Below are 25,655 nucleotides of genomic sequence, written 5' to 3' on the forward strand. Positions count from 1 at the left end.
TCAAGACACAAAGACATTGAGATAGTCTCCACAACCAGCATGAATCAAGTGCCCAAAGGAGACCCAGTCCTGGATCATGAGGTCATTGTTTCAGGTGCTATACAGACACAAAGGTCCCAGTTTTAAACTACTCATTATGATGATATGTGGCTATTTTTGTTCTTTAAAGAAAAGCTGACACTTTCCCATAATTCTAATTTAACTCTTGAAACGCTGAAGCTTTCACACCTCCCCATCTTCACCACCAGTCAGAGACAAGGCCCCTGGAAGAGATGGGAGGCAAAAGGACTTACATGTCTCGTGGTGTTTGACTTCTGTCAGGGCTGGCTCCTTGCTGCTGTGCTTGAGGTTGCTGAGAAATGATGAGAGATGGTTTATGGTCATTAGAGGTCACCTTGTGGCGAGAGTCAAGAGGCTGAGAAATAGTACTGCAGTAATGAACAGACTTTTCTGCAATGTTTATGATCTCATTGCAAACAGCTTCCTGCGTGGTAGGCAGCATTGACATCCAAGAACACCCAAAGGACAGTCAACAGGGGGGAGGGAGGGGAAAATATAGACAAGAAGAGATGGGACATTCCAGATGCAGCACGTAAGTCCAGTAAAAAAAAAAAGTTGTAGATCCAGGGACATATCCAGGTAGTGGAGTGCAGAAGGGATCCAGGTGTAAGCATGGAAAAACAGGCAAGATACAGAAGAATTTGGCATTTAGTTTGAAGATTTGTAACGAATACACATACATATATTTTTAAAAGCAGCAGCATAAGAGGTTGAAATTAGTTATGCGGTGGGACCATTACAAATGCTATGAAGTCAGTTCAAGAATGCAAGGCGGGCCACTCCATTCATGCATTTTGCTTCATTTAACTTATACCCAGGGACTGGCAGCACAATTAGCCCAACTTCTCATTGGCTATGACAGTTTTTCTAATTGCTAAATTCCCTTTTTCTGTTGCAAACAAAACAATATATGCAAATAGATAAATATGTACCTACTTTGCTGCTAAAAATAGTGCTGGCATTTTTATCTCTACTGAGGTGTTACTGTCTGGGTGAAGAGAGTCTAGGACTACACATCTGATTTAAACAGTGGCCTTACCACATAGCTCTTTTCAGACTCTGTGAGATCTGGTCCAGCTCTCAATGAATGGTGGGAAGGCTGTGTGATCACCAAGCAAATGATAAGGAAGACATTTTAGCAGATGTTATATTGGTCAGAATTAAAAAAAACTAAATGGAGTGCAGACAACAAAAGAAAATGAACAACTCCTCCCCTCCCCACCCCAACACCACGCTTCTTGGACAATGAGGTCTTTCATTTACACAAGAGACATTAATGCTACAGTAATGCAACTGCACTGCAGCACACAGAATGCTGCAAAGAGAGAGGTGACAGCAAAACAGAAGCTCAGAGCAGGGAATAAGAGTGGAAGGTTATGGACACCGCTACAACCAGAAACAGTACGTAGTGTCATATTGCATTCCTGTAGGGGTAAAAAAACCCAAGGACAGAAGCACACACTTGAGAGCATCAAACTTGAAAGGCCAAACGCATGCTGAGAGGAATCTGCTGCTGTTTTTAGAAAAGTCCTCAATGACTTTGACACAGGAGAGAACAGTAACTCGCTTGCTTCTTAAAAAAGACCAGCTCAGGTCCTCAGAAGGCCCAACGCTGTGTAGCCCCATCAAAATCACTCTAGCTTGTACCAAGCGAGGATCTGAGCTGCTCTGTTAATTCCCACAATGGGGCAGAGCTTCAGGTCAGAGGAGACCCTGACTGGGAAACCCAAACACCACCACCTGTGAAGCTTCTGGACTCTGCCCTGCCTCTCTCCCCAGTCACAACTCTTCACAGGGACTTGCATGTCCCAGGGCACAGCAAGGAAAATCTGGGTGTTTGGGGTTGGAGGTTTTACGGGGAAGGGGAAAGTCACTAAGTCAGTCACGCAGGTATCCAGAGCCTGGTTTTGCACGCTTTTTGCACATTCAAACACCTACTGAAAGCAAGGGGCATGCTGTGAGCAAATGGGATGTCTGAACTAGTGTAGGGTTATTTATACTACCTGCAGGACTGCTTGGCAAAGTGGATTGAATAAGATACAGAGCATTGCCATCCTCTGCGATCATTCAACACGATTTTCAAGCCAAATTCCAAAGGCCTCAATCTTTATGCTTTCCCTCCACCTCTTTATTCACTTCAACAATGCCCTTCAGTAAAAGGCTTGCTTTCTCACGGCATCCCGAGACAGAGCAGAAGCAGAGGATAAAGAGGTTTGCGACACCTTCAGCCCAAGCATGCTCAAAGAGTTTGAAGAAGTGAAGGGTGATGAGCTCATCCCTGTCTAATTCCTGTTCTCAAAGCTCCTCTGAACCACATCTTGGACCTCTGGAGCTGTGCCCATCATTGTATTAAAGCAAACCGTCTCTTTTCTTGAGGACTGTGACCCACTCTAGGCCAACCCAACCCCACAGCAACTCCTTTGTAGTCAGCTGTACTGTCTGGGGCTGGAATCTGGGATCACTGCCCTAAGAAACAATGCTCTGTTACATGTATATTTCTATGGAGAGAAAATTAAATGTAAGTTGGATGGGCTAATTGCAGTGGAATTTGCATTCAAAGCATTTACTGTGGAGTCTGAAATCGTCACAGGATTTCTGGAAGTCATTCCTGCCTGTCTATCATCAGCCCTGAAAGGCAAATGGAATAAATAGAAATTTAAAATTAGTACTGTGCAGACCAACTGGATATAGTGCATCAAATTGGATCACATCAGAGTTAACTCAGGTGGTCAAGTAGCTGGGAAAACCAATTTCCAGGCTGAGGTGAGAGGCAGCTGTAAGAATGATGTTTTTTAATTCAAGAAAGTGCTTCTCTGCTCCATACTAATAAATTGACTGCTGGAATTGCTCCATGAGCTCCTAAGACAGCATAGTCCATTACTCATTGATTATTTGTGACCTCCCTGACGCGCTTTTCCTCCAAAAAGCATGAATAACTATGAAATAAATTAGTTATTTGAAAGCTAAAAAATTGACACTACCTCTGCATGCTCCATGGTGCAGGCTTGTATGTGTAATACCAGGAGGTGCAGCCTACCAGCACCAGAAACTTGGCCACGTTCCCTTTCCTGGCAGGATCTTCACGGGGACTTCTATGAAGCAGCTGGGCAGGAGCAGAGGCCAAGTAGTCCCCTGCCCTCCTAGCAGCCCCCGGTTCCTGACAAGACACACGACTAAGTGGATCCCTTCTGACCTCTGCTCCAGAGATCCAGGCAGCTCCTACCAAAGCATTGGGTGTCTCTGCGCTAACTCCAGGGCTACAGCAGAGCTCTACAGTGAGGTGATGCAACACCCCAAGGTCAGTAACTATGCAGCATTAGCCAAACAGGATGAAAAACTGACCAGATAAGATCCTATAATTTTAGGCTGTAAATGTACAACCCCGCTGCTTCAAACAAGTGACCTTGATAGCATGGCCTAGATGGCTTTTTTTTTTAAAAAAAACCCCTACATTATTCTTGCCGGGAGAGAAGAGAATAAAGAAAAAAATGTGTTATAGGTCCAAATGCTCTTCAATCATTCTTGCTGGGAGAGAAGAGAATAAAGAAAAAAAGGTGTTATAGGTCCAAATGCTCTTCAATCATGGGTTCAGAAAGCCCATGTACTACCTACAGTGGTGGCTCCGTGTGCCAGAGGTGGCCAAGGAATCAGCAAGTGTGGGGCACAGCTCCAAAGTATAAAACACAGAGGTTCCCCCAAAACACTGAGCCAGCCCTGCTGCTGCTGGAGGTAAACTGAGGGCCCTAAAAGTGACCAAGTGTTTACAACCTGTGGGGACAACTCAACTCAACTCCTAATCCCTCAGTCACACTACGTTCTTTGTTAAGACTAGGTGAATAAACTTAAGCAGGTGCTTAAGTGTCTATGTCTCCATGTCTACAGACTATGCAAATATGCGGTACACTCAGTCCTGAAGCACAGCTGGCCACTGTTTCCACCTCATACGGAGTTTGAGAATGGATCTAAAGAGCACCACAGGTTTGTAAGAATACCAGAAAAAGGTTCTATGTTAAGAGCCTAGAAAAGCTGTGAGGCAGGTTTTAACTGTTAGAAAGAAACATGCTGGGGCTACTCAATAATGCTCTTACTGCTCCTAGCAAAGTCAAGTGTCATCAGTGTGTCTATCCATTACAGCTCTCGTTTAGGTGTCTTCTTCCATCCCTTTCTGGTGGGAATTAAAGGATTACATAAGCAAAGAGAAAGCTAAGCAGAACAGACTAACAGACAGACAAGACAGACAGACAAATTGGTATCCCCTCAGAGAAGGGCACACATCAGCAGTGATGCTCCCACACGTGAATGGAGAACCATGAGCAGTGAGGACTCCCCAGCCCAGCCGAAAGAAAAAAGGAAAACTTCTGCACACACCAAGCCTCAGCTCTGGTGAACGCGAGGGGAAAGCTGGCCAAAGAGCTCTCACAAAGGACACTGAAAAGGCTGCAGTGTGGAGCAGTCTGACCTAAAGGCTGTCAAAGTCGATGGAAAGACTCCCCAAGCCCCTGGATCAGAAGCTGAAGGCTGCGACTACAGCAGGAAAATGCATCTCTGCAGGCTGTGCAGCTCTGGCTTGGACAATAAACGCGCGGGGCAGAAACGCCGCCGTGCTGAACCTGTGGAGCAGCAGCAAACCACTGGGGGGGGATAAAAGCTTACCTTGGAGATGGTGCTAAGTAATGACCACGCTAAGTAAGCGTAGCTGGTCTGTGCTGGGGAACATGGGGTCTGAGCACCCTCCTCATATGCTCTCCTCTCTACCAGCACAAAGTGGGTGAAATTACTCACCACTCTGCCTGAGTGGTTTTGTACAAGTGGAAAGGAGCAGACAGCCCCCCGCCGACATCCCTCACGCTGCTGGGCGATGCAGGGACCCTCGTCCAGCCACTCCTGCCTTCCCCACCCCATGGCCGGCTGCAGTCTGGCCCGGGGCCAAAGCTGCTGCACTGCTCGCACACTCACTAGCACCACTGCTGACTGTCACACTAAGAGGACCTCAGAGTAAATCTGGAATTAAACCAGAAGATTTCTGAGGGTCCCCTGAAATAAATTAGTTTGATAGATTACATTACTGCTTAATATCATGTGTTAGGAATATTGAAACAAATTATCTATAAGTTATACTTAAAATACCTTTCACATGCTGTGGGGTTGTTCTTTTTTCTTTTTAGTTTGGACTGTGAAACTAAACAAAAGGGAATAACTTCCAAATAGCTAAAAAAGCCATTGCACTTTATATTACTACTTAACAGAACAGGCAAGAACACAGTCCTTAGTCCAGCCCTATACCAAAGGAGTCTTAAATCTGCAAAAAACCCTGGGTCAGAATTTCATAACTGGGAAGGTTCTCTATAATGAGAAAGAAAACTAAAATTCAAAATGGTAAAATATCTCAAACGCCAGGGATGGACAGTAATGGAAACCAAACCCAAATGTGATGTCTCATTTCCATGTCTACTAAGTGCTTTTCTCATTTGATTACAATCAGTGAAAAGATGACAGATTTTTGAAAAGGCCTCCAGGATATTACCTGCAGTTCTGCTGAAGACATCAGCCTCTGTATGGGTCACGCAGATAATGAGAAGTCATTTGCACATATAAATACCGCTCCTGCTCCCTAAACAACTGTAGACCCAGAGCTGGAAAGGAGGTCAAGACTACTGATAATGTCACACACAGTTTTAACTTGACACTGACAATGCTCTGATTGTCAAGGCATATAAAATTTAAATTTTGGCTTGACTTCGACTCCAAAGAAAGGCTACGGGGTCCGATTACAACCAGGTGCAACACCCAAAATAGAACTGCATGCTAGTCAGCACTCAGGAGAAACATCTTTCATGCTTCTGCTATTTTGAATCACATACATCCAGTGCAAGCACCAGCAGGACCAAGCAGATCAGAGGTCAGGAGAAAGGCCACACAGAAAACTTTTGTGGATTTTTAACATGAAGCAGAATATTTATCCTATCGGACTCAGATATTGAAACTGAAAGGGAAGCAGGAGGTGGTTGTTCACTAAAAAGTTGTGCAAGCTCACGATCGGAAGGAAATGAGGTGAGTAAAGGTAACAGGAAAATTTCAGGATTAGAGCTGTATCTTGCTCTCACAAACTGATCAAGAAAATAAGTAACATTGGCAACTGCTTCCCACGCTCACCCTGCACAGGCAGCCTGCCTGGTTCACTGATCAAGCCAAAGATTGTTTCCCCAATACCCATCACTACAAACTCAGCCTAGTTTTTCCTAATTGTGAGCTTTCTGTTTCAAATATTGCCATCTTGTGGAAGATACCTGGAAGGACTGATGAGACACCAGCAGCTGCGAGCACTGCTCATTCCCAGACCCTGGACATCCCAGCCACAGAGCGCTGAGGCTGAGTTGGTTATGCTGCACAGACCCTACTGCATTCCTTTTTAAAGATGTTTGTAGCTCTCACCAGTAGGGCTGAAAACCTCTGAATCCCACCTGAGAAGGCTGGAACAGGTCACTGACATTGTAGATACCAAGTTGTGTATGCCTTACCCTCAGCTCTGAGACACTCGAACCCTGAATCCTGATCTCAGGTGGTTAAACAAAACTTGAACCAAAGTATCTCACGCTACATCATTCCCGCTAACAAGACCACCGATACTGCCTTATAATGCAATCAAGCTGTAGAACTCAAGGTCAGAACTAAATAAGCCCTGGGTTAATCCTTTGGAGGAACAGAAAATCAGATCCTCAGCTGGTACAAACTGGCAGAAACCCAGACTTGAGCTATGTGGATTTGCACCAGCTGAAGATTTTGCCCGTACCTGCCCTTCTGCACAGCCTGGAAGTCATTTTAAATTATTTTTTTTTAATAATAAAAATTCTGAATTAAATGACAGAAGAAATATCTCACCTGTGGAATCAACAAATGGCTAAACAAGCATATGACAAAACAACGGCATGGCATGGAATCAACTCTAAGTAATGGAAGAGTAATCAGCAAAGATGATTACCTGTGGCTTATTGACTCTGCGTGTAAGTCTGGGAGGTGGCTGTTTTGTGACAGTAGAGGAAGAGAGGGCAGAGGAAGAGAGAGGAGCAGATGAAGAGAATGCTTTTGAGTCTGCAGTCTTTTGAAGAAAAGAAAAGTTGGTCAGCTTGGCACACACTCTCTTATCACAATCCCTGCTAGTGATAAGAGCATCTACTATCCTGTAAATTTGATGCACACACAGCAAACGTAACTCCATGCAAGGGCAAGTGCAGTTTCCAATTGGTTTGTCTGAGCTGACCACCTCATTCTGTTTTAAACATGCAGGTTATGCCTGTAAAAAATGCTACTAAAAATATATCCCGATGGTAAACAGCACAGTCTTTATACAGCTTTCAATACACTTCTGGTTATGATTCAAGCAGAAATCAAACAATTTGTCATAAGATTTCCCAGTGTGAAATGTGTCATCTTAGAAACCCTAGTTTCTCATTATTTAATGTTGGCTAGATAGGGTATGTCATGGAGGCTATCGCAGTGCACCCAAGACAGTATTTATAATGCTATGATTTTGAGCTCTCCAAACTTCCACTCTTACAGGAGGTAGCATGAGGGTGCTGTAATGTATTTTGGCTAGCTGTGGCCCACAATGGACCCCAAGTCAACTGAGAGCTGCAAAGTAAGGCAGATCTCCTATACCAAGGCTGGGAGCAGAAGATATGTGGTAGAAGCTACTGGAAGGTTTCCCTATGTTCCTTCTCCTTGCAACATACAGCTACATATAACTAAAAACTCTTGGGGAAAAATATCACTAGGTCTAATTTTCATTTGTGGCTAGACCCTTTCACATAATTTTGGAAATGCAAAGGTAATAAATTCCACTCAATGCATAGATAACAATCAAGCCTCCCTGACTTAGTCATGCACATCCCAGACTAAGGTTCACTAAACCACAGGCTCCAGGATCAACAGGGGACAGCTTTTGTGATTCTAGGAGCCAGGCTGACATTTACAAGGCTTTTCAGTCCTTGGCTTCAGGAGGAACAAATAAATTCTACCAGCAAAGATGATCCATTGCACACTGGAAAATCTCTGAATAGCAAGGAATTGCCTGTATTCTACACAGTGAGGTATATGGGCATGAGGCCTGTGTGATACTTTCATCTGACACATCTGGTAATAGCCACTATCTGGGACAATCACCTTATTAGATGAGACCAATGGAGTCAGTCTGTTGTTATTATCTATTCTAAAATAATTTTCACTACACTGCTCCTGAGCTCTCTTCTAAAACTTTTGATCTGCTATCCAGTGAATGCCACTGATGAGCCCTGGAAGAAGGTCTTAGGATCATCAAAATGACATGTGGCAGCCACTGGCTCTGCCTTGCCAGCAGAGCAGCACAAACCTCAACACACCAGTTAAAATCAGGGATTCAGAGCAGCACACACACATGCAGGAGAAGTACCTTCTTTTCCCCGCTTTGAAACTTTCCCAGATCACTTTTCCTCATGCCTCTTTTCTCTGTTTTACCTCCCTGCACAATAGCCATTAGCTCCTGACACAACTGGTTGTCCTCAGAGGAACCCACAGGTCTCTTTTCTGGGCTCGCACGCATGTCTAGTTGGGATGGTTTCAGGCAGCGCTCGACAGAGATCTTGGGAACAGCATGAGCACCCTGCTCGGTGTTGCTGCTGCCCTCTCTAGTCTTTTGGAGCCAGGCTTGGCTGCCAGTGGTGTCACGCTGCTCTGCGAGGACGCTTTCGGGGCTCTCCACTGCCCAGCGAGGGGAATTAGAGTAGCTCACGCTGGGAGAAGGGGAGCCAGCAAACTTTTCGTCGCTTTGCGGAGCGGCCTGATAGAAACTGCGAGCAGAGGACTGAGGTCTGGATGAGTAAGAGGGCAATGGGGATTTAATGGACCTGGGAGTCGAGGAGCCAGAGAGATGAGAATGGTGGAGGCTGACTGTGGGGGAAGGGCTGGCTGCAGCAGAAGGCGAGAGATAGTCAGTGTGAGGGAGGGAGGCTTCAGGCGGAGGAGGCAATGGAGGAGTTATGGCAGGAGTGGTGCTAGGAGATACTCCCACGGTCAGAGCAATCCACTCAGATGTGACCGCCTGCACCTCTGGAGATAAGGCGCGGCGCGCAAAAGGCAAAGGCGGAGGAGTTGGTGTATGGAGCAGCTCAGAGCTGGGAGACTTGAAGGAGACAAAAGCAGGAGAGAAAAAGAAAGAAATGAACAAAAAAATAGTAAAGTAAAATACAAAACGACCGAGCAAAAGTAAAAGGAGAGAGAACGAGTGTGGAGAGGAGCAGATCTGTGACCAAGCATGGTGCATAAGTTTTCCACGGACAGGTGCACCATGTTGGAGAATATGCTGTCCACAGCTACTCCAACCACAGAGTCCAGTCTGTACCTGTGCTGCTAATACCCTTCTCCAGCCTTTGCCAGGATCCCAGATGCAAAACGTCTTGTGGAAAACCTTAGACTTCACACCATATGACCTAAGTCCCTCAGGGAGCAGTTGAAGCCACCATCCATGATAACAACATGCAGCATTTGACTGGCCTGGCAGTAATAGCTGGGACCCCAGCAACTCACACTGTGGACCCAGTCAGAATTCACTGCTGCAATGAATTTTGACTTTATCCAAGTCTAGCATAAGCAATGCCTGCTCCTCAAGAAACTTGCATTGCTGAAGCTGTGGAGGAAAAAGGGATCAAAAAAGCCAGCTGTGGCTATATGGTTTTTAGGTGATTAAAGTAGGTCCTATGTTTATAAAGGCAGAACACATGACCAAGTTCTGCCCTTGGCTATTACCACCAGCGACATCAGTGAGATCAGCTACATTAGCACTGATCAGAGCATTTCTCAGTCCTCTGCCAAGTTAGGCAAAAAGTAAGGGAGAGAATTGATTTACTACGGGAGGAATCAAAAGAATAGCAAAGGAAACCAAAAAAGGATGGATACAACTCCTTCCATGAAAGGGAAAAGCTTGCAGAGAGCTGGTGGCAGACAGGCTACAGCTATGGAGAGACTGCCAAGCTCAAACAGGAGGTCCACTTTGACAGGGAACCCCAAACACGCAACAAGTCTTTCCTCTTTACACAGTGGCTAAGAATAAAAACTCCTTTTAGAGAAGATCCAGACAGACACCAGGCATGAGCCATGGCAGTCCTTCCCATCCAACCTGTACCGTATATCCCTTCCTCCCAATCCCAGTTCTCCACTTTTGTTCCTTGCAGTCTTGACCTCAGAATGACCTTACTTCGGTGGGTGAGAGGGGGATGCACCAGAACCTCATGGCCACAACCCAGACACGTCATGCTGACCTTCAAGCATGAGTATTTGCAGGATGAGAGCAAAACAAAGGGATTTAGAGACTCACTGCCTCCCTGATACATTTTCCACAGCAAACATTCTGGGATCCCCATACAATTACCTGCTGCCATTTTCATTTCTGGTTTGAACTGCAGTATGGTTTATAGTGAATCTAATATTCACGGAAGATCCCAGACTGGCCTGCTCTCAAAACCTGACTTCATGTAGCACCAATTTCAAATAATACAGGCCACTCTCCTGACCCTGTCTCCCAAAACCTTGGTCATGAGCTGGAACATTTAGCTTGATTCAAACTGACTGGGATCAACATAATGACTCCTACAGACTATAACAGTCTGTCATGCCCTTTTAATAGTCACAATAAAAAATTCACTCATCACAGTGGAGGTCTGTAAAGTGTAAACACGCACTCAGGAGGAGCGAAATCACCAATTCATTCCATTTCTGGCAGTGAAATTTGTTCAGACGGCTGTGAACTGTAGCCCTTTCAACCTGGCCTGAATTCAAGCTACGGATCAGAGATGAAAAGCTGAGTCTCCAAATCCCCAAATGACCTGTCCATTAACCTTTCTGGTAAATGAAACATCACCTTTTCCTGCAGTTGCAGCATACTGCAGGGAGCACATGGCTTTTACTGTGCAAAACACTACTCTTAGCTACAGCTTTTTTCAGATGTTGCTTCTTGCACAGCAATGGCAACATCCCTCTGTTCTGCAAGGTGCTGTAACTGGCTGCATCTAATCCAAATACCTGTGGTGAAGCTGTCATGCTGCGGTTAGGGGAGAGGGACATTGGTGGGTCAGGATAGTCGATGGCATTCTTGACCACTGGCCGTTTGAGCACCTCCACGTAAGTGACAGGGAAGATGCCTTGGCGATTGGTGCCAGAGATTTTTCCTTCATACCAATTCTCATCCACTCGTCGAATCAACGTGATCCTTTCACCCTACAGGAAGGAATAGCAATGTAGTCCTACTTTAACATATTTCATCATTCCAAAGCCGATTACATTTCTAATCTTGCTGCAGCTGATTTAAAACAATCAGTGGCTCTCAGTCTCCCCTATTTCCCAGTTATGTGGTCCTAATCCTAGCCTCTGAGTGGGAATGATATTTTTCGGTTCAGAGAAGGAGGAAATGCAGATCTTCTGATGCTGACTTGGGCTGTCTGCAGACTCAGTTATGCTCACGCAGTTATGCTCATATTTTCAAGACCCTACTTGCTAGGGGAAAAAAATGGAAACCAGCACTTTCAGGCTGACCACGAGACTCTCAGGGGTATGAGGTGTACAAGAAGTATGCACAGGTCTGCAGTTTAAACTAGGTCTTTCTATGCTTTCTCCTGTTTTGCTGACAAATGAAGTGACTTCCAGATCCTTAATATAAACTGCAAGCCCCACCTTCATGTATAATTAAAAGAGAAGACAGACAAGATCTAACCTGAGCATCAAAACAGAAAGCTGGCTGAGATGGAGAAATGTTGCTACTTAATCTAAATGTGGCTGACTTTGCTCTGAACAGCCATTACAAATCCATTCCTATCCCTTTACTCTGCAGTCAGGTCTAGCCAGCCACTTCAATACCACAGAATCTCACTTGCCTGTGCTCAGTGATTCGGCTTGTAGTACGAAGGAAGGTGAACCCAGTTTCCTTCTTTTCTATATTGCCGTTCTCGTGTGACTGTGTACATCTCCACTGGAGAGGGTCAGGCTGGAGATGTCACCAAATATCTAATTTGCCTTGCTGAGCCAGGTTTCCAGCACTTGTGCTCAGAGTATCTTCTCAGCTAGCCCTAAGGAAGCAACTGGCACTTCTTGATTCAGCCTGCCTGCAACACTCTCACTACATAATGACTATGGAGTAAAAACATGGGTGACAAGACGGAATCCTTCCTGAATACAGAGTTCGTCTTACTGGAGCTTGTTGGAATTGCAAGTTACCAGTGTTAAAAAACTTCCGCATTTGCCCGGATTCAATTCATCAGCACAACAAATGTCCTACCTTTCTGAAGGACATTTCCACTTGGGTATCTCCATTGAAGTTGAACTTAGCAATAGCATCTCCATATTCCAATACTTGCAATGGTGATGGCTTTTTGGGCTGAGCTTTCTCAGCTGGCGGGAGGAGCTAGAATGAACAAATGAGTCACATACAAGAAGCCCATAAACTGGTCACTGACAGAAAGGGAGTGGGCAAAGAGAACATCTGGAAGGAAAGCAGCTACCTCTATGTATGATCGTGGGAAGATGCCAACTCTGCCATGGTGTTCACCTTCATACCAGTTCTGGTCAATCTGCTTGTAAATGTAAACAATATCTCCTTTTTGTAGAGGAAGTTCCCTGTTAACAACACAAGCACTCCATCAGAACTTCGCTGGAGAACAGACACGTTCTTTTTCTGTGCAGCAATCCCTAGGTACCAAGGTCTGCATCAGCCCTGTTGATACAAATCATGCTCCACCCAAAGTGAAAGCTACATGTTGAGAATTATCCTGTTCATATTGTGATGTGCAGGGACTCTCTTGCTCTTTGGGCACCCTGTCAAAAAAGCTAGCCTCTGAGGTTCCTTCTAACCACATCCTCCAGCAGCAATGGGGTCAAGCTCAGGTAAAAGATGCCACTGGCTGCTTTCCATGTTGGGTATGGTATGTTTTGAAACAGGTCATGTCACAAGTGCCTTCCAAAGAGACTCATGATTTTAATCGAAGCAGTTTGCTGATTAGATGAACCTCCTCACACGCTAATGTTGATCCTGCAACGATTACACTTCTGGTCAGCCTGTGGTTGTGCAACCACTGACTTCACCTGGGCTAACAATGGGGATTTCAATCTACAGTCTTCAGTGCTAAAAATATGAATGTCTGCAGCTTGAGGAACTCCCACTGTGGGCAGCTTGTACTAGGCCCATAAACCTACTACTTGAGTCCCCACAGGAAAACAACCAACCCAGTCTTTCGTAACATGATTTTCACAAGCTATCCTTTATTCTTGCCTGGTACTCTGCTATGTTCTGCTCAAGGGACACAACAGTTCCACGTTACGTCTCCCTCAGTTTTATTACGGGTGCTGGGGAGATGCTGTGTAAATCATTACAAATCACCACCTACAGAACATATAACAAAATATTCCCAGGACATTAGCACCTGAGAAAAAAAACAGCAGGTCCTTCACTGAGCAATGTTAAAATGAGAGCTTCTCCAGGCTCATGCAGAAGGAAGGGTCTTCCAGGCCTTCTCTTCACAGCAGTGTTCCCCAAAAAGAACAAGTAGTGCTGTGTGATTCACCTGAGGGACCACAACAGGGCTCAGAGGTACAACAATGCCACCAGAAACATCCACTGGTGTATCCACAGATGCCAGAGGAGCAGTGACCACTCTGTACCCTTATAGGTCCTGAATCAGGAAAATCCTAAGTCAAGGGCCCACCTACATGCTTAAAGCTAGGCATCTGTATAAGTCCCTTGCTGACTTTGGGCTATGCTTAGCACAGTCAAAAGGATGCTGCTGTTCTGCATATCTATGTTCTTCTGACCATTTGTATGGCAGATTTACACAGTAAGCTACTAACACAGTTCTTCCAGCTCCTAAGTGGGAGCATAACCAGGGATGTTAAGCAGGGGAATCTCTTCCATCTCCAGCACGAGGGCAGTGACAGAGCTGCTGCTGAAAGGTCTCAACCAGCCATACTGCTTACAAGGTGCGAGGAGGAACATCCCATAGCTCCGCCCACCCTCAGAGCAGAGCGCTCACTTGTTCCAGTAAAGAATGCGGGTTTGCCCTAAAAATCACATGGGATACACATGCACTGAGAAAGAAGACGTTTTCCTAAAGGTCCTTTAGAGGCTACGACCTGCAAGATTCATTTTACTTTTCCCTGCCTTACTATAGACACCTTTGCTTTGAGCTGCTGGAAAGACACTCCCAAAACATTAATCCAATTGCACAACACCTTCATAAATGCTGCATCCCAGGGGAAAAAGAAGAGGAAGAACACTCAAGGCAGTAGTAATAAGCTGTACTCACTTTAGCGTCTGTGCTTTAAAGTCAAACTTGGCTCTAGCAGGTCTCATCTAGAGATCAAAAAAATCAACACATTAAAATAATAATTAGGTTTTCAACCCTCTTCTGAGGAAAAGCACCCTCTTCTATAGCTAACATTAGTCTGGGGAAGAAATTGAATGCAGGTATTCTGCTACAAGCTTGTGTGCCACTGGTATACAGTCCAAATACGCTGGATGGGTCTCTCCCACCAGGGCAAAAAGTGCCAACTTCTGGTATAACAGTAATTAAGAGCTCTACAGAAAATGGATTTAACAGCAGTAAACTTTTAAATGTGACAAACCCTGTTGAATGAAAGCTGCTCCAGTATTTACAGTTACTGGGGCTCCAGGACCAAATTTCCCTTGACATGTGAATGGAAAAGCAAAATTTACTAGCTGGGAAAAAATCAGTAGGATTTTATTTGATGTGGCCCTTATTGATTATTGCCTGGCTCTGCTGAATCCTGCAATGTGACCCATGTACTCTGTATAAATTGGTAGGAAAGAGACAAAGGTGAGGAGAAAATATGAATAAATTAAGCACATGTCTCAAAAAATGTCTTCAGTGGCTATAAAGCCAAAGAGGACGTTGACAGCAGGCCTAGGCTTTAAAACTTGATCTACTTGGCTGATTTCCTAAGGGCCAAAAAATATTCAGATACTTTTAAAGTCATTTCGGTAATAAAGCATAAAATAAGAAGTGGTCATATTCACGTGGCACCAGACGATTTGAAACTACATAAAGGGCAGACAAGTATATTCCATCCACATGGTGACCACCTCACCCACCGCTGCAGTGCAGCACCTCTGGGCAAACAGCTGTGTCCAGAGCCCCTGCAGCAATCCCTAAGGCAGGAAAAGGCATTTGGCCAGAACCCTGGATTAGTATCCAGCCCTCGGGAAAAGTGCCTTAGGCTCACGGGAAAACCGTCTACCTCCTCCTTTGCCTCTTCCAGAAAGGCTGACCAGGTCAAATTCAGTGAAACATGCTGAGACTTTTTCCAATTGTTTCTAAAGGACATTAAGCATCTTTCAAGAGAAGAAGAAACAATCCATTTCTAAAAAAACTATGAGACAGTCACATGGCCAGGATCAACAAGACATGAAGTTTCTAAGCATAAGGCACAGACAAGAAGACACTGTAGCAATATGATGCAAAAGATGTAGAATGCCTTTGATTCACTAAAAGTAGCTGATATTTAAAGGCATGCATCACAGGTGTGCACCAGCAATTCTCAGCAGGCATGCTTTAACATATGCAGCTTGGTATAGAGATATCAATTAATTTACCAGGCACAAGAGTCAAAGCAGATCTAAATGAAGCCAGAATGGGAAAAGGGAAGGTGGAAAAAAAAACAAACGACATTCTCTGAAGAGCTAATGTCGGCCTAAAGCACAACATTGTGAGAGGCAAATATTGCTTTGGGTCAAGCAGCAGACTGAGGTAACTAGAACAGACCTCTGACCCAGATTTCCTCTTTGCTGTATCGTCTACATTTAGGAGGTCCCCAAATCGCTCATTAGTGATAAACTGATGGTGCGTTGGAATAACCCCTGTGTGCCTTCTAGCTGCAATATCAGCTTCTTCTTGCTCACGTTTAAGCCGTCTCTGGTCCTCTAAAAGTTTCTGCCATAAAATTGCATAAAATGGGCAGTAAATAATCTAGTTAAAGGCATTCAAAAGCTGCCATAAACGTGACTTAAATAAAATTTCTGAGGTCCCAGCAAATAGCTGGGATTTTACAGTTCAACATAAAATACTGACTCTACTAACTACACAATACCTTTTTGTTTTGCAAGCACAGAAAGTATACCAACATTATGGCATAACTGAAATCCAGCTCATACAGAGGATCTGATCCAAAGCTGACGGAAGTCAACGAGGAGTTTTTCTCAGTTTTGGCCAGGTTCTGGGAGCTCCTAAGAAGATTGCTGATAATGCAGAGGGCTAATCCAAACGCCCTTCAATCAACAAGGAGTTTCTCTCATTGACTTCCAAGAGACCTGAATCAGCCTCACAGGTAAGTTCCGAGGCACCAAACTCCCCTGAGCTTTGCAAGGAGCTTGGGAGAGTGCCTAACCACCTTCAGGTATCAGGTTGTCCCGTACTTCCTTTGGGCTCATGTAATATACTTCATAAAATAAAGTAAATAAAGCCCAAAGAATTATTTTGGGCTTCTGAAGCCCCTGGCACACTAATGGAAACGTACATTATTGAGTACCTGGCAGAAGGATGTTTCTACCTTTTGGGGCTGACTGTAGGCTGAAGAGTTCAGCTCCCTGCTAACTCATTTGAAGCCAGCAGGTCTTAGCGAATTCAGAGTTTTGCTCTTACACAAATTTTCATGCTGGATTTTGGAAGTGGGGGGATTACTAACTGTTTCACGGGAGAAGACAGCAAAAATATATTTTTCACATAGGAATTAAGAGCAGGTTTTACCATATTTCAAAGCACACACAAACATTATTTGAACTCAGAAAGTTAACACTAAAAATGTAACTTTTTTTTTTTTCCCCAGACAGTGAAAACTAACAGCTTCCTGGAAAGCAATCACTTTGTAGCTTCTTTAACTCAGCTTGAATACAGTCAGTGCTGAAAAGTCTATGTGGCTTTCCTATTATTTCGGCTTGTCCCAGTGTTGCACAGCTATTTCGAAAAGGACTGCTACATTCTGTCATCAACAACTCGAGACACCATAAAGAATTCTAGTTTGCACTGGGGGAAAACTTCATGCTTTCTGATAGCTTAAAATATCTTACATTTGCTGTTCAAAACCTGAGAAACCACAAGAAAAATACTATTCTCACCAGATTGATTAATACCGATTCAAGTGGCTTTCTTGGAGAACAACAAAACCTTAACTCACTTATAGAATAACCATTTCATCTTTATCTGCGAGTACTGGGGTGTTGTACTACATCTCACATACATCTCCAATCTTTTTACATTCTTTAAAGCCCCGTGTCATTCTGTGCAATTGATAAGAACTATCAGGTTCATTTTAAACAAAAGCTAAACTGGACTACACATTATACATTAAATCAGTGGCAGAGGCAGTATTAAAATTAAAACATACTAGTTCTAGCTTGTTGTTCTAACTTCCAATATACATAGCCATGGACATACAAGCTGTCCTTATATAAGGCTGAATACTGTATTTCTTGTATCTGGAGCTGCTACAACTAATATTAGGCCATAAAGGAGGGCATTACCTCTTTATCGTCATGCCGTCGGCGGATAATTTCTTCTGGAGTTTCCATGTAATCAACTGGTGCAAAATGCCTTGGTGATTCTGAATCTACTTCGAAACAACATAAGGAAGTTAAAATATAGATGGATTTATCTAGCATAACCAGAAAGGAAAAAAAATAGATATTTTTAAACAATTTGTTTCCATTATGACAGTAAGGATTCTCAATTGCCATTGACCAAATTGCCAATCAGATGTCGCTAATTTATCCATTTTAATTTTTTTCCCTTTTGGGCTGTACTTGTGAACAAAGATCCAAAAACAGGGAGAAAATAACGGTACGGGAAAGAATAAAGACATAGAAGGACTTTGTGAAGAAAAGAGTCGCTGCCATCGAAGTATGATTTGGCATTTTACTGTTGAGAAAAGTTTAATACACATGCGTACGCGCACACACACACACACACGCACACAACTAGACCTTGAGAAACTGCTCCTTAAAGCAAATCATCTGGGTTTGTTTTATATCCCCATGTGTGCAAATTATATAGGACTAGAAATATCTCATGTTGAGATTCTTGCATCCCTGGAGTTGCTTGAGAGACAAACTGAACCCGATGTGATTAGAAAGGCAGCGGAAATCGTTTCTCAGAAGTGCAGCTGTTAACAAGTCCTGAACAAAAATGCTCAGCAAGACACGCAAAGGACATTAGACACACCAGGGGAAAAAACCGAGCATCAGGGGATGCAAAGGTGGGGAGTAAAAATGCAAGGGTTGTGGAAGAAAAGGGGAGGAGAAAGGAAAGCATGAAGACAGATGAAGGGACACTGGTAAAGAACACAAAAAGCCACCTCCTAGGTACGTCCCAAGTTCACTTTGCGGGTTGTTGTTTGTGTCCAGGCTGTGACAGAGAGCATATGGAACGGGGTTCCCATTGTTTAAGGAGTCAGGAGTGTCAGCCCGGCCCATGAAGCTATCTTGGCTAGATCCCATGGCGGGGAAGTAGCTAAGCCTCTCCACAATGTCAAAGGAAGACAGGCGCCTGGGGGCTAGAGGCCTGCTTCTGGAGCACAGTTGGTGCTGGGAGTGGTGACTCTTGTCTCCTACGTTCCCCTGCAGCTGTATGGGGTCATCTGGGTTCTCAGGACTGGGCACTGCCGGGCTTCCCGGGCAGTCTGGGGGTGGAGTCCTGCAGGATTTGTGTTGGAAGGGCTTTTTCAATCGGAAGGGAAGCGGGCTCATGAGGTAGACATTTCTGGGGAGCACGTGTCTGTCCCCATAGACATCCCCTTTGGAATCAGGGTTCCTGGAGGCCTGCTGCTGCTCATGCCTTCGGATGGTAGTGAACCTGGTGTAGGAAGCTGGGCATGCGCCTTTGCATCTGTTGATTTTATGCTTCTGAGGCCCACTGAGGTTGCTGCTGCTGCTGCCGCTGTCATTGGATGCATTTGAGAGGAGATCTATCTCATCCGTGCAAGCTGAAAGTGTGTCCATAGGGATGGCATCACTGACATCCGAAGCCGTGTCCTCCATGTTGCTGCAGGAGTGGGAGGATTTATCTGCCAAACTGGCAGCATCCTTCTCTTCTTGGTGTGCTTTTGGCAAATCCAGAAGAAACTCTGCAGAGGAGGCAGAACTCAGACAAGTTTTAGACTGGAGAGAAGTGGTGAATTTGGTTTGTCCAGTGGAAAAGTCAAGCGAGGGCATTGATCGGGATCTCTGGATCAGCTGCTCAAAGGCACTGATACGGGAGGAAACGGTGTGTTTGGGGATCTGCTCTGAATCCTCTCGACTAAGGCTGTGCTCCATCCTGTCCTTCGCTTCATTCTCAAACTGAGATGCAATATCCCTCACGCTGCAGGAGGAGACTGTGCCCAAATGGATCTTGGACCGGTTGATCTGGTGCATGTTTTTATACAGCATTGTAAACTCCATCCCACTCTTCCTGGAGGCAGGGAACAGGTAGCCTTTCCTAGAGTTGGTGCCATACTCCTGCAAGCTCATGGTACTGCTGGATTTGATGGCATACTCCTGCTTCGACTTCATCAACATGTTTTCTATGCTTTCCCCTATGTCTACCATGAAAGCTTTTTTATTATCGAACAAGGCAATGGAGCTACGAAGGTTTTCGCAGCTTTGAGCTTTCTCATGGGACAGCAAGATACCCTTCTTGTCCTGCACAAGAGCAGCTGGAGCTGCTAGTTTGGGTTTGAATTTAGAAGGGAGGATTTCAGTAATGCAGGCTTTTGCAGCTGATAAGGGCTTCTTATGTTTACATGCGTGACCTAACATACCGGTATGACTAGCGTTAAAGGTTCGGCTATTAACTGAAGAGGGTGCAGTCATATGAGCATTCCCACCTTTACGATCCACTGGTAAGCATGCAGAATAAAATAAATACAACCTGTTAGCTTAAGTGCTAGAAAGCTATTGAGAAAGGAGAAAGAACATGCTTGGATTTCATAAAATGCACTTTAAAGAAACAAAGTTCCAAAACATAAAGAAAAGCAGGAAGAAACTGCACAACAAGCCGCGCTTACAGGAGTAGATGAAGTGCTGCTAACATCTCTAAAATGAGAGGCTTGGCCAGAAGCAGATCTGGAGCACTTTGAAGGTACCCTCCTAAAAAGTGCTAAGCATCATTAGCTTCCAGGGAAGCTGCGGCACCATGGAAAAGGGTAGCTGAACTCTGGGCAGGATCAGGGTGTCAGCAAGAATGCAGAGGCACTAACATTGCAAAAACGGCTTAATGCCAAGCCTGTAATCACACCTACTATAGTCTCACCACAGTGCTTGCCAAACAGTTTATTCCTGGGAGGCTGACTGTGCTAGCACATGTAGGCCACATCAGCTGGCCTTGCCCAAGAGCTGTCTGCTTAGAGCTCCCCATACCAGGAATAAGCTGAGTGTCCTTCAGACAATGTAGTTGGCTATGTCTTTAAAAATCAAGGAGTCAGATCAGGACATTATTTTTTTTTAAAGTCAGATCCAGTCTGGGTTCAGCTTAGACTGCAGTTTAGGTCTCTTTCCGATTTGAGTTCAAACTCAAATGTCAAAATAACCATTCACGTTCAATTGCAGTTTGGGGAACAATAACTGAACAGATTTTTTTTGTTCAGATCCAGTTGGACTCCCTGGCCTACAGGCCTGACATAATGCTGAAAAACAGCTGGAAGACAGAGACAGAGAGAGACTTTTTTGGTGTGATGTACTATTTTTAGGGAGAGCAGTTCAGAAACCAAATGCATTCCTTCCCCAGTCCCCTCCCCATCTCAAGCCACTTTTAGGTTGAAGTTGGCTCAGAGATACATTCCCCTATACAGCTCCCCGATGGGAGTCAGGCTCTTTCTTGTCCTAATGTTCTAGAGAGCCCACAACAGGGGGAGAAAAGGGGAGGAGATGCAGCGGTCTCTGCTGCCTCGCTGTCTCAGAGCCTGCAGGACATTGCTGGTTCACAGTGTCCCATGCATTCTCTGCACACCCATTGCAGGCAGGAGGCTGTGGAGCACATAGATCCAGCTACACCAGGGTAGCCAGGCCAGCAGAGATGGCGTGGCCTGCTGAGATACCGCAGCAGGAAGAGCAGAAAAGGCAGGGAAGGGCTCTAGCTAGCATGGCAAGGCAGTGGGAGCGGATGGATAGCAAGGCCAGCCTGAGCAGCCTCGAGGAAGAACATGAGGGTGTGGGGTGTGGCTGAGGTGCTGGATGGAGGGAACTGGTCCCTGTTGGGAAAAGGAACCTGGATCAGATAAAGGGGTCATGAAAAACATTGGCCAGTGTGGGCTGAGAGAAAAAAGGAGGGAAAACTGGGAATGGCAAAGAAGAAGGACAGAGGAAACCTCAACTGGCTTGAATAGGACTCTAAACCCTGCAGTTCGCCCCACATCACTTGGCTTTTGACACTGTGCAGAATGGAGAAGAGGTTAGTGCCCTGACCACCTACCTTTTGTGGAAGCAGAGCTAGAAGGTCGCTTGAGACCACTCAGCCCCTGGAACGGGATATCTCCACCTTCCAGCACACTCTTGTAAATTTGCCTTTCATTCTCCAAGCCAGCAGGGTCCCCCAGTGCTGGTTCTGACTCCCTTTTCACTGCATGGTAGTTGGGTGAGTATGTGGAGCTGGAAAACACAAAAAAGGGGGAGGGACACCAGTGAGTCACTTCTGTTTGCCGAGAGCTTCATGTAAAGTAAGAGAAAACCACACTTTTGAACCCATAATAGACTGTGGATGAAGAACTGGTGCTGAATGAAGAGTTATGAATACATTCCAATGATGTTCTAGGTTTGGCACTACCACAGCATTCTCCACCTGAGGGAACTCTCGCAGCTCAGTCCCCCAGAAAACAGCCGGCAGGAAAGCACTCCTCCTTTATTTTACAGATGAGACAACAGTTACAGAGCAGATGCACGATTTCTTTGCAGACACAAAAAAATTCAATGGCTAGCTGGAAGTAGGACAAATATCTTCCAGATCTCGGTCCTCTCACCTTAAACACTAGCCATGCCTGATTCCTCGTTACAAAGCACAGCTGCTCAAGAGTTCATCTCAACCAGTTCAGCCTCCCAGTTAACACTATAGTTCAAGACTCCCAGAGCAATTTCTCAAGCCCATCAGTGAGGGACCATGCAGAGAAGCAATGGTATGGGGCTATAGACACTGCTGTTTTAAATGCCAAAGAAATTCCCAGATGTCCACAGTTCTGCTCAGCTTTGCCTCAGGCTTCCACTACAGGGAATGAAAAATCCTGGACTCTAGGTCTACAATGCAGATATATGAACAAAATGCTGTTAAAACGAGTACAATTTTAATTTCTTAAGCCTTTAAAGACTGGAATTTATTACAAATCCCTTTCTTCAGTCGTGAATCTAAGCAGAAGTATGACCCCACATCTGATTTCTAGATTTCACTGTTTTCTCTCTAAAAAAATAACTGACAATGGCCTGAATGGTATGAATGGCCTTTCCAGGTATAAAGGACTTGCTGAGCAATCAAGCAGACAATGTTTTCCTAAAAGCTAAGCTCATGTGATACCAGTTCTTGTGCTCAACCAAGCTCTTCAGAATAAGAAGCAGTCTCACACAAAGCTATTCTGGAGCCAAGCATGACTGCTGGAAAGTTTGAAAAAAAAAAAAAAATAGGGCATTTGCCAATTCATGGAAACATTTTGAAAGCTGGTTTACATCCTGATGTCCAGGAGTGATTCAAATTTATGCGAGTGTGGAAATGCTTGTGGTTACGCCTGCTTGTTGTGGATAAATTTGTACGTGCATCTGTTTATTTTGGATAGATGCTGTACTTATGGGGTAAAGAGAAAGCTTTCAAACACATCAGAGGACTGGCTATGGAGATGGAATTACACAATGTCTGGATCACAAAGAAGATTTTAGTTTCTGGACAAGGAAAACCAGGTCATATGCAGTCCCATAAATTACTTTCTGGAATAAAAGCTCGTGAAAGGCACCACAAAAGAGAAAGGGAATACTGTCACTTTTTCAACCTAGGCAATGCTCAAACAGACCCATAGCTACAGAGCTGTTGTGCCTTATGGGGGTTATCCTCGTGTCTCTCTTTGCCAGGTTCCCAAGGAAGCCCTGCCAGTTGCTGCAGGGAATAATGACTGCCCTGAGGTTCCTCACCTGGGAGGTAAAAGCATTTTAGCCTAGTTGTGAAAAACCAAAGGGTTAAAATAACCCTCCTTTGCAAATACACGTGGGGGAGAGAGAGGAGGCATTTGGCAGAGTCCCTTTACCAGTTGCTCCCTCATTAGGGCCAGCAAGCAGTACTGTGGGGGCCAAGGCAGTCTGCAAGATCAGAATCAGTTGAACGGAGGGAAGAGCAACACTGCAAAAAAGACAGTAAATTCCACGTATCTTTTCTCCCTGCTCTCTAAAGGCAGAATGTGCGACTCCACTGGGCCTTGTTGTTGTGTCCCATTTGCAGCCTACTGAGGTTGCTTCCCCTCCGCTGGCTCGGATGCTGGCACTCGTGTGTGCTTTGGGTGGCATCAGAAAGGGCATAGACAGTGCTGCTGTGGGTGAAAACCTTACCAGTCTTTGGCAAAAATAAGCTATTCTTTTATGCTAATCTCTGAGATTTCCATTTATTTTATTGGTCTCTCTATCAAAACAAAACTAAACAGTCATAGGAGCAACCAACAAAATGCAGCAGTGTGCGAATTTCCCAGCAGAATAAACACAGACAGAAGGGAACTGAGTTGAAAGAAGTACAGGAGACCTCTAAGGCAGCCCCCGAGGGGCAGTGAACACACATGATATTAATGGGCATCTGGAGAATAACATGCCTTTTGCTAACAAACCATCCACACAGAGGGGATCACTGTGCCTACGGACAATGTTAAGCACTCAGTCCAATTACAAAGAGCAGCAGGTTCGCAGCAGGAGCTGGCTCCATGGCTCGGGTAACTCAGCACAGCTCAGCATCTTGCTCTGGATTTTTTTTTTTTTGTGTTCCTCTTTTAAAACAAACAAGCTCCATGTACAACTCATTTAGACAGAGTATACTGTTTATTACATATTCCTCTGGAAAAGCAGTGACACATAGATCTTTGAGAAATATCATTACTGCTACCACCATTCCCTTCCTGGAAGCTGGAAAATTATTGCCTTCCATCAACAGCATCCTTTTGATCTGGTGTGTGTAACTGGGAATATCTAACAGGAGCCAATCTATCATACATGGGTAGCAGAAACAAACTTTGTTTATTCCATGCAATAAAGCTACTTGCATGAGGTTACCACAAACTTCATCAAGATGGAGTTAAAAGTCTGTTAGGTTTTTTTTTAAAGTCACTGCTTAGCATAATCAGCAATTCTTATCTAGACAATGCAATTGCTCATGTAATCACTTCAAAATTCATTCAAGATCAAAGAGCAGATACTGTACCTGGGCTCATCTAAAGCACATGTATAATTCTCACGGTACATGCATTTGGCTATATCCATCACCAAAAAATAAAGCCAACCCATTTCCAACGCCCTAAACCCTGTCCTGCATGCCCTCAGATTGTAAAAGAGACATCAAAAAGCAATTGGAAAACTTACTAGGAAGAATGGTCTGTGGAAGTTTCCAGAGGAGTAACACCTGCTGTATTCTGCAAAAGTCCAAACAAAGGAGTCATTGATACACACTTACACATGAGGAGAAAGAAAAAGGCTTGCTTAAGTAATTTTCCATCTATTGCTTGTATATTAGCCTTTAGGAGACATTGAGGTTTAAGTCTAAATGCAATTTAAGCTGTCAATGTCTTTGCAGAAAAGCGGCAATTTTCCTGAGTTCCTTCAGGGCAGTGACAGGTTTTTAGCACAGCCCATGCCTTTTCCCTTTTCGCAGCGCCTATTCTTTTGTCTGCAAATGAGTCATTGTGAATAAAGCCAAAAGCAAGAAGAGATAACCAGCTGGGCCATGACCAGGAGACACATGCTCATAATTATTTCCCCAAGCTTTTCCCCCAACCGGTCACTGCCCGCCTTTGCTTTAAAGGTATATTACATTTCTGCAGCACAATACATTCCTCAGCGTTCAAAAAAAATATCAAAGCACTAACAAGAAAAGCAATGTTTCAGTTCAGTTTCCTTACTTAAGAGAAGCAATGCCAGCTGCACAGGTTCAATAGCAAAAGCCAGTTCTTATCCGCTTGCTTTAAATCCATCTAACACTTCCTAGGCACATTATTTAAAAAATTGAAGGCAATTTTAGAAGAAACTCTCTATTTGGTGTCCCCTCATCTATCTGAGGATTCCTATGTAAGAAAAAAAAGCCAATCTTAGGTTTGAAAAAGCAGCTTTTTCAAGTCCTGGTGAAATGCTGCAGCTTCAAAAAAAATCAACAACAGAAAGAAATAGAAAAAATGGTGTGTTACCAAATTAATCTATCATTTCATGGTTTGGGTCCTGCAGACCCTCGAAACAGCAGCAGCAGCTGACCTGCCCTAGAAGGCCATGGCAAGGTGCAGCGTAAGGAAAATTGTGTAAAATCTCTTGGGAATATCCAAATCTCGGGTAGGCGTGAGCTCCTAGCAGAGAGCAGGGCTTGTATGAAGGGAGTGTA

General features: G+C 44.5%; 1 protein-coding gene across 1 annotated transcript in view; it reads right to left on the bottom strand.

Moving 5' to 3' along the window:
* Positions 1 to 293: 293 nt before the first annotated feature.
* LOC104080689 (sorbin and SH3 domain-containing protein 1-like) overlaps positions 294 to 25,655 on the bottom strand; it is a gene marked incomplete at its 3' end in the record, with an annotated part of 67,768 nt that continues 42,406 nt past the window's right edge. The window contains exons 19-31 of the mRNA XM_009583167.1: positions 24,650 to 24,699; positions 21,531 to 21,706; positions 18,439 to 19,959; positions 17,609 to 17,694; positions 15,855 to 16,022; positions 14,379 to 14,425; positions 12,582 to 12,696; positions 12,359 to 12,484; positions 11,110 to 11,304; positions 8,486 to 9,214; positions 7,040 to 7,156; positions 1,100 to 1,159; positions 294 to 484 (exon numbers count right to left, since the gene is read on the bottom strand). Coding sequence (XP_009581462.1) covers positions 294 to 484; positions 1,100 to 1,159; positions 7,040 to 7,156; positions 8,486 to 9,214; positions 11,110 to 11,304; positions 12,359 to 12,484; positions 12,582 to 12,696; positions 14,379 to 14,425; positions 15,855 to 16,022; positions 17,609 to 17,694; positions 18,439 to 19,959; positions 21,531 to 21,706; positions 24,650 to 24,699 — 3,581 coding nt within the window. The remainder of the gene's footprint in view (positions 485 to 1,099; positions 1,160 to 7,039; positions 7,157 to 8,485; positions 9,215 to 11,109; positions 11,305 to 12,358; positions 12,485 to 12,581; positions 12,697 to 14,378; positions 14,426 to 15,854; positions 16,023 to 17,608; positions 17,695 to 18,438; positions 19,960 to 21,530; positions 21,707 to 24,649; positions 24,700 to 25,655) is intronic.

The sequence above is a fragment of the Fulmarus glacialis genome, unplaced genomic scaffold (genome assembly GCF_000690835.1).
Source record: "Fulmarus glacialis isolate BGI_N327 unplaced genomic scaffold, ASM69083v1 scaffold7448, whole genome shotgun sequence".
NCBI lineage: Eukaryota > Metazoa > Chordata > Aves > Procellariiformes > Procellariidae > Fulmarus > Fulmarus glacialis.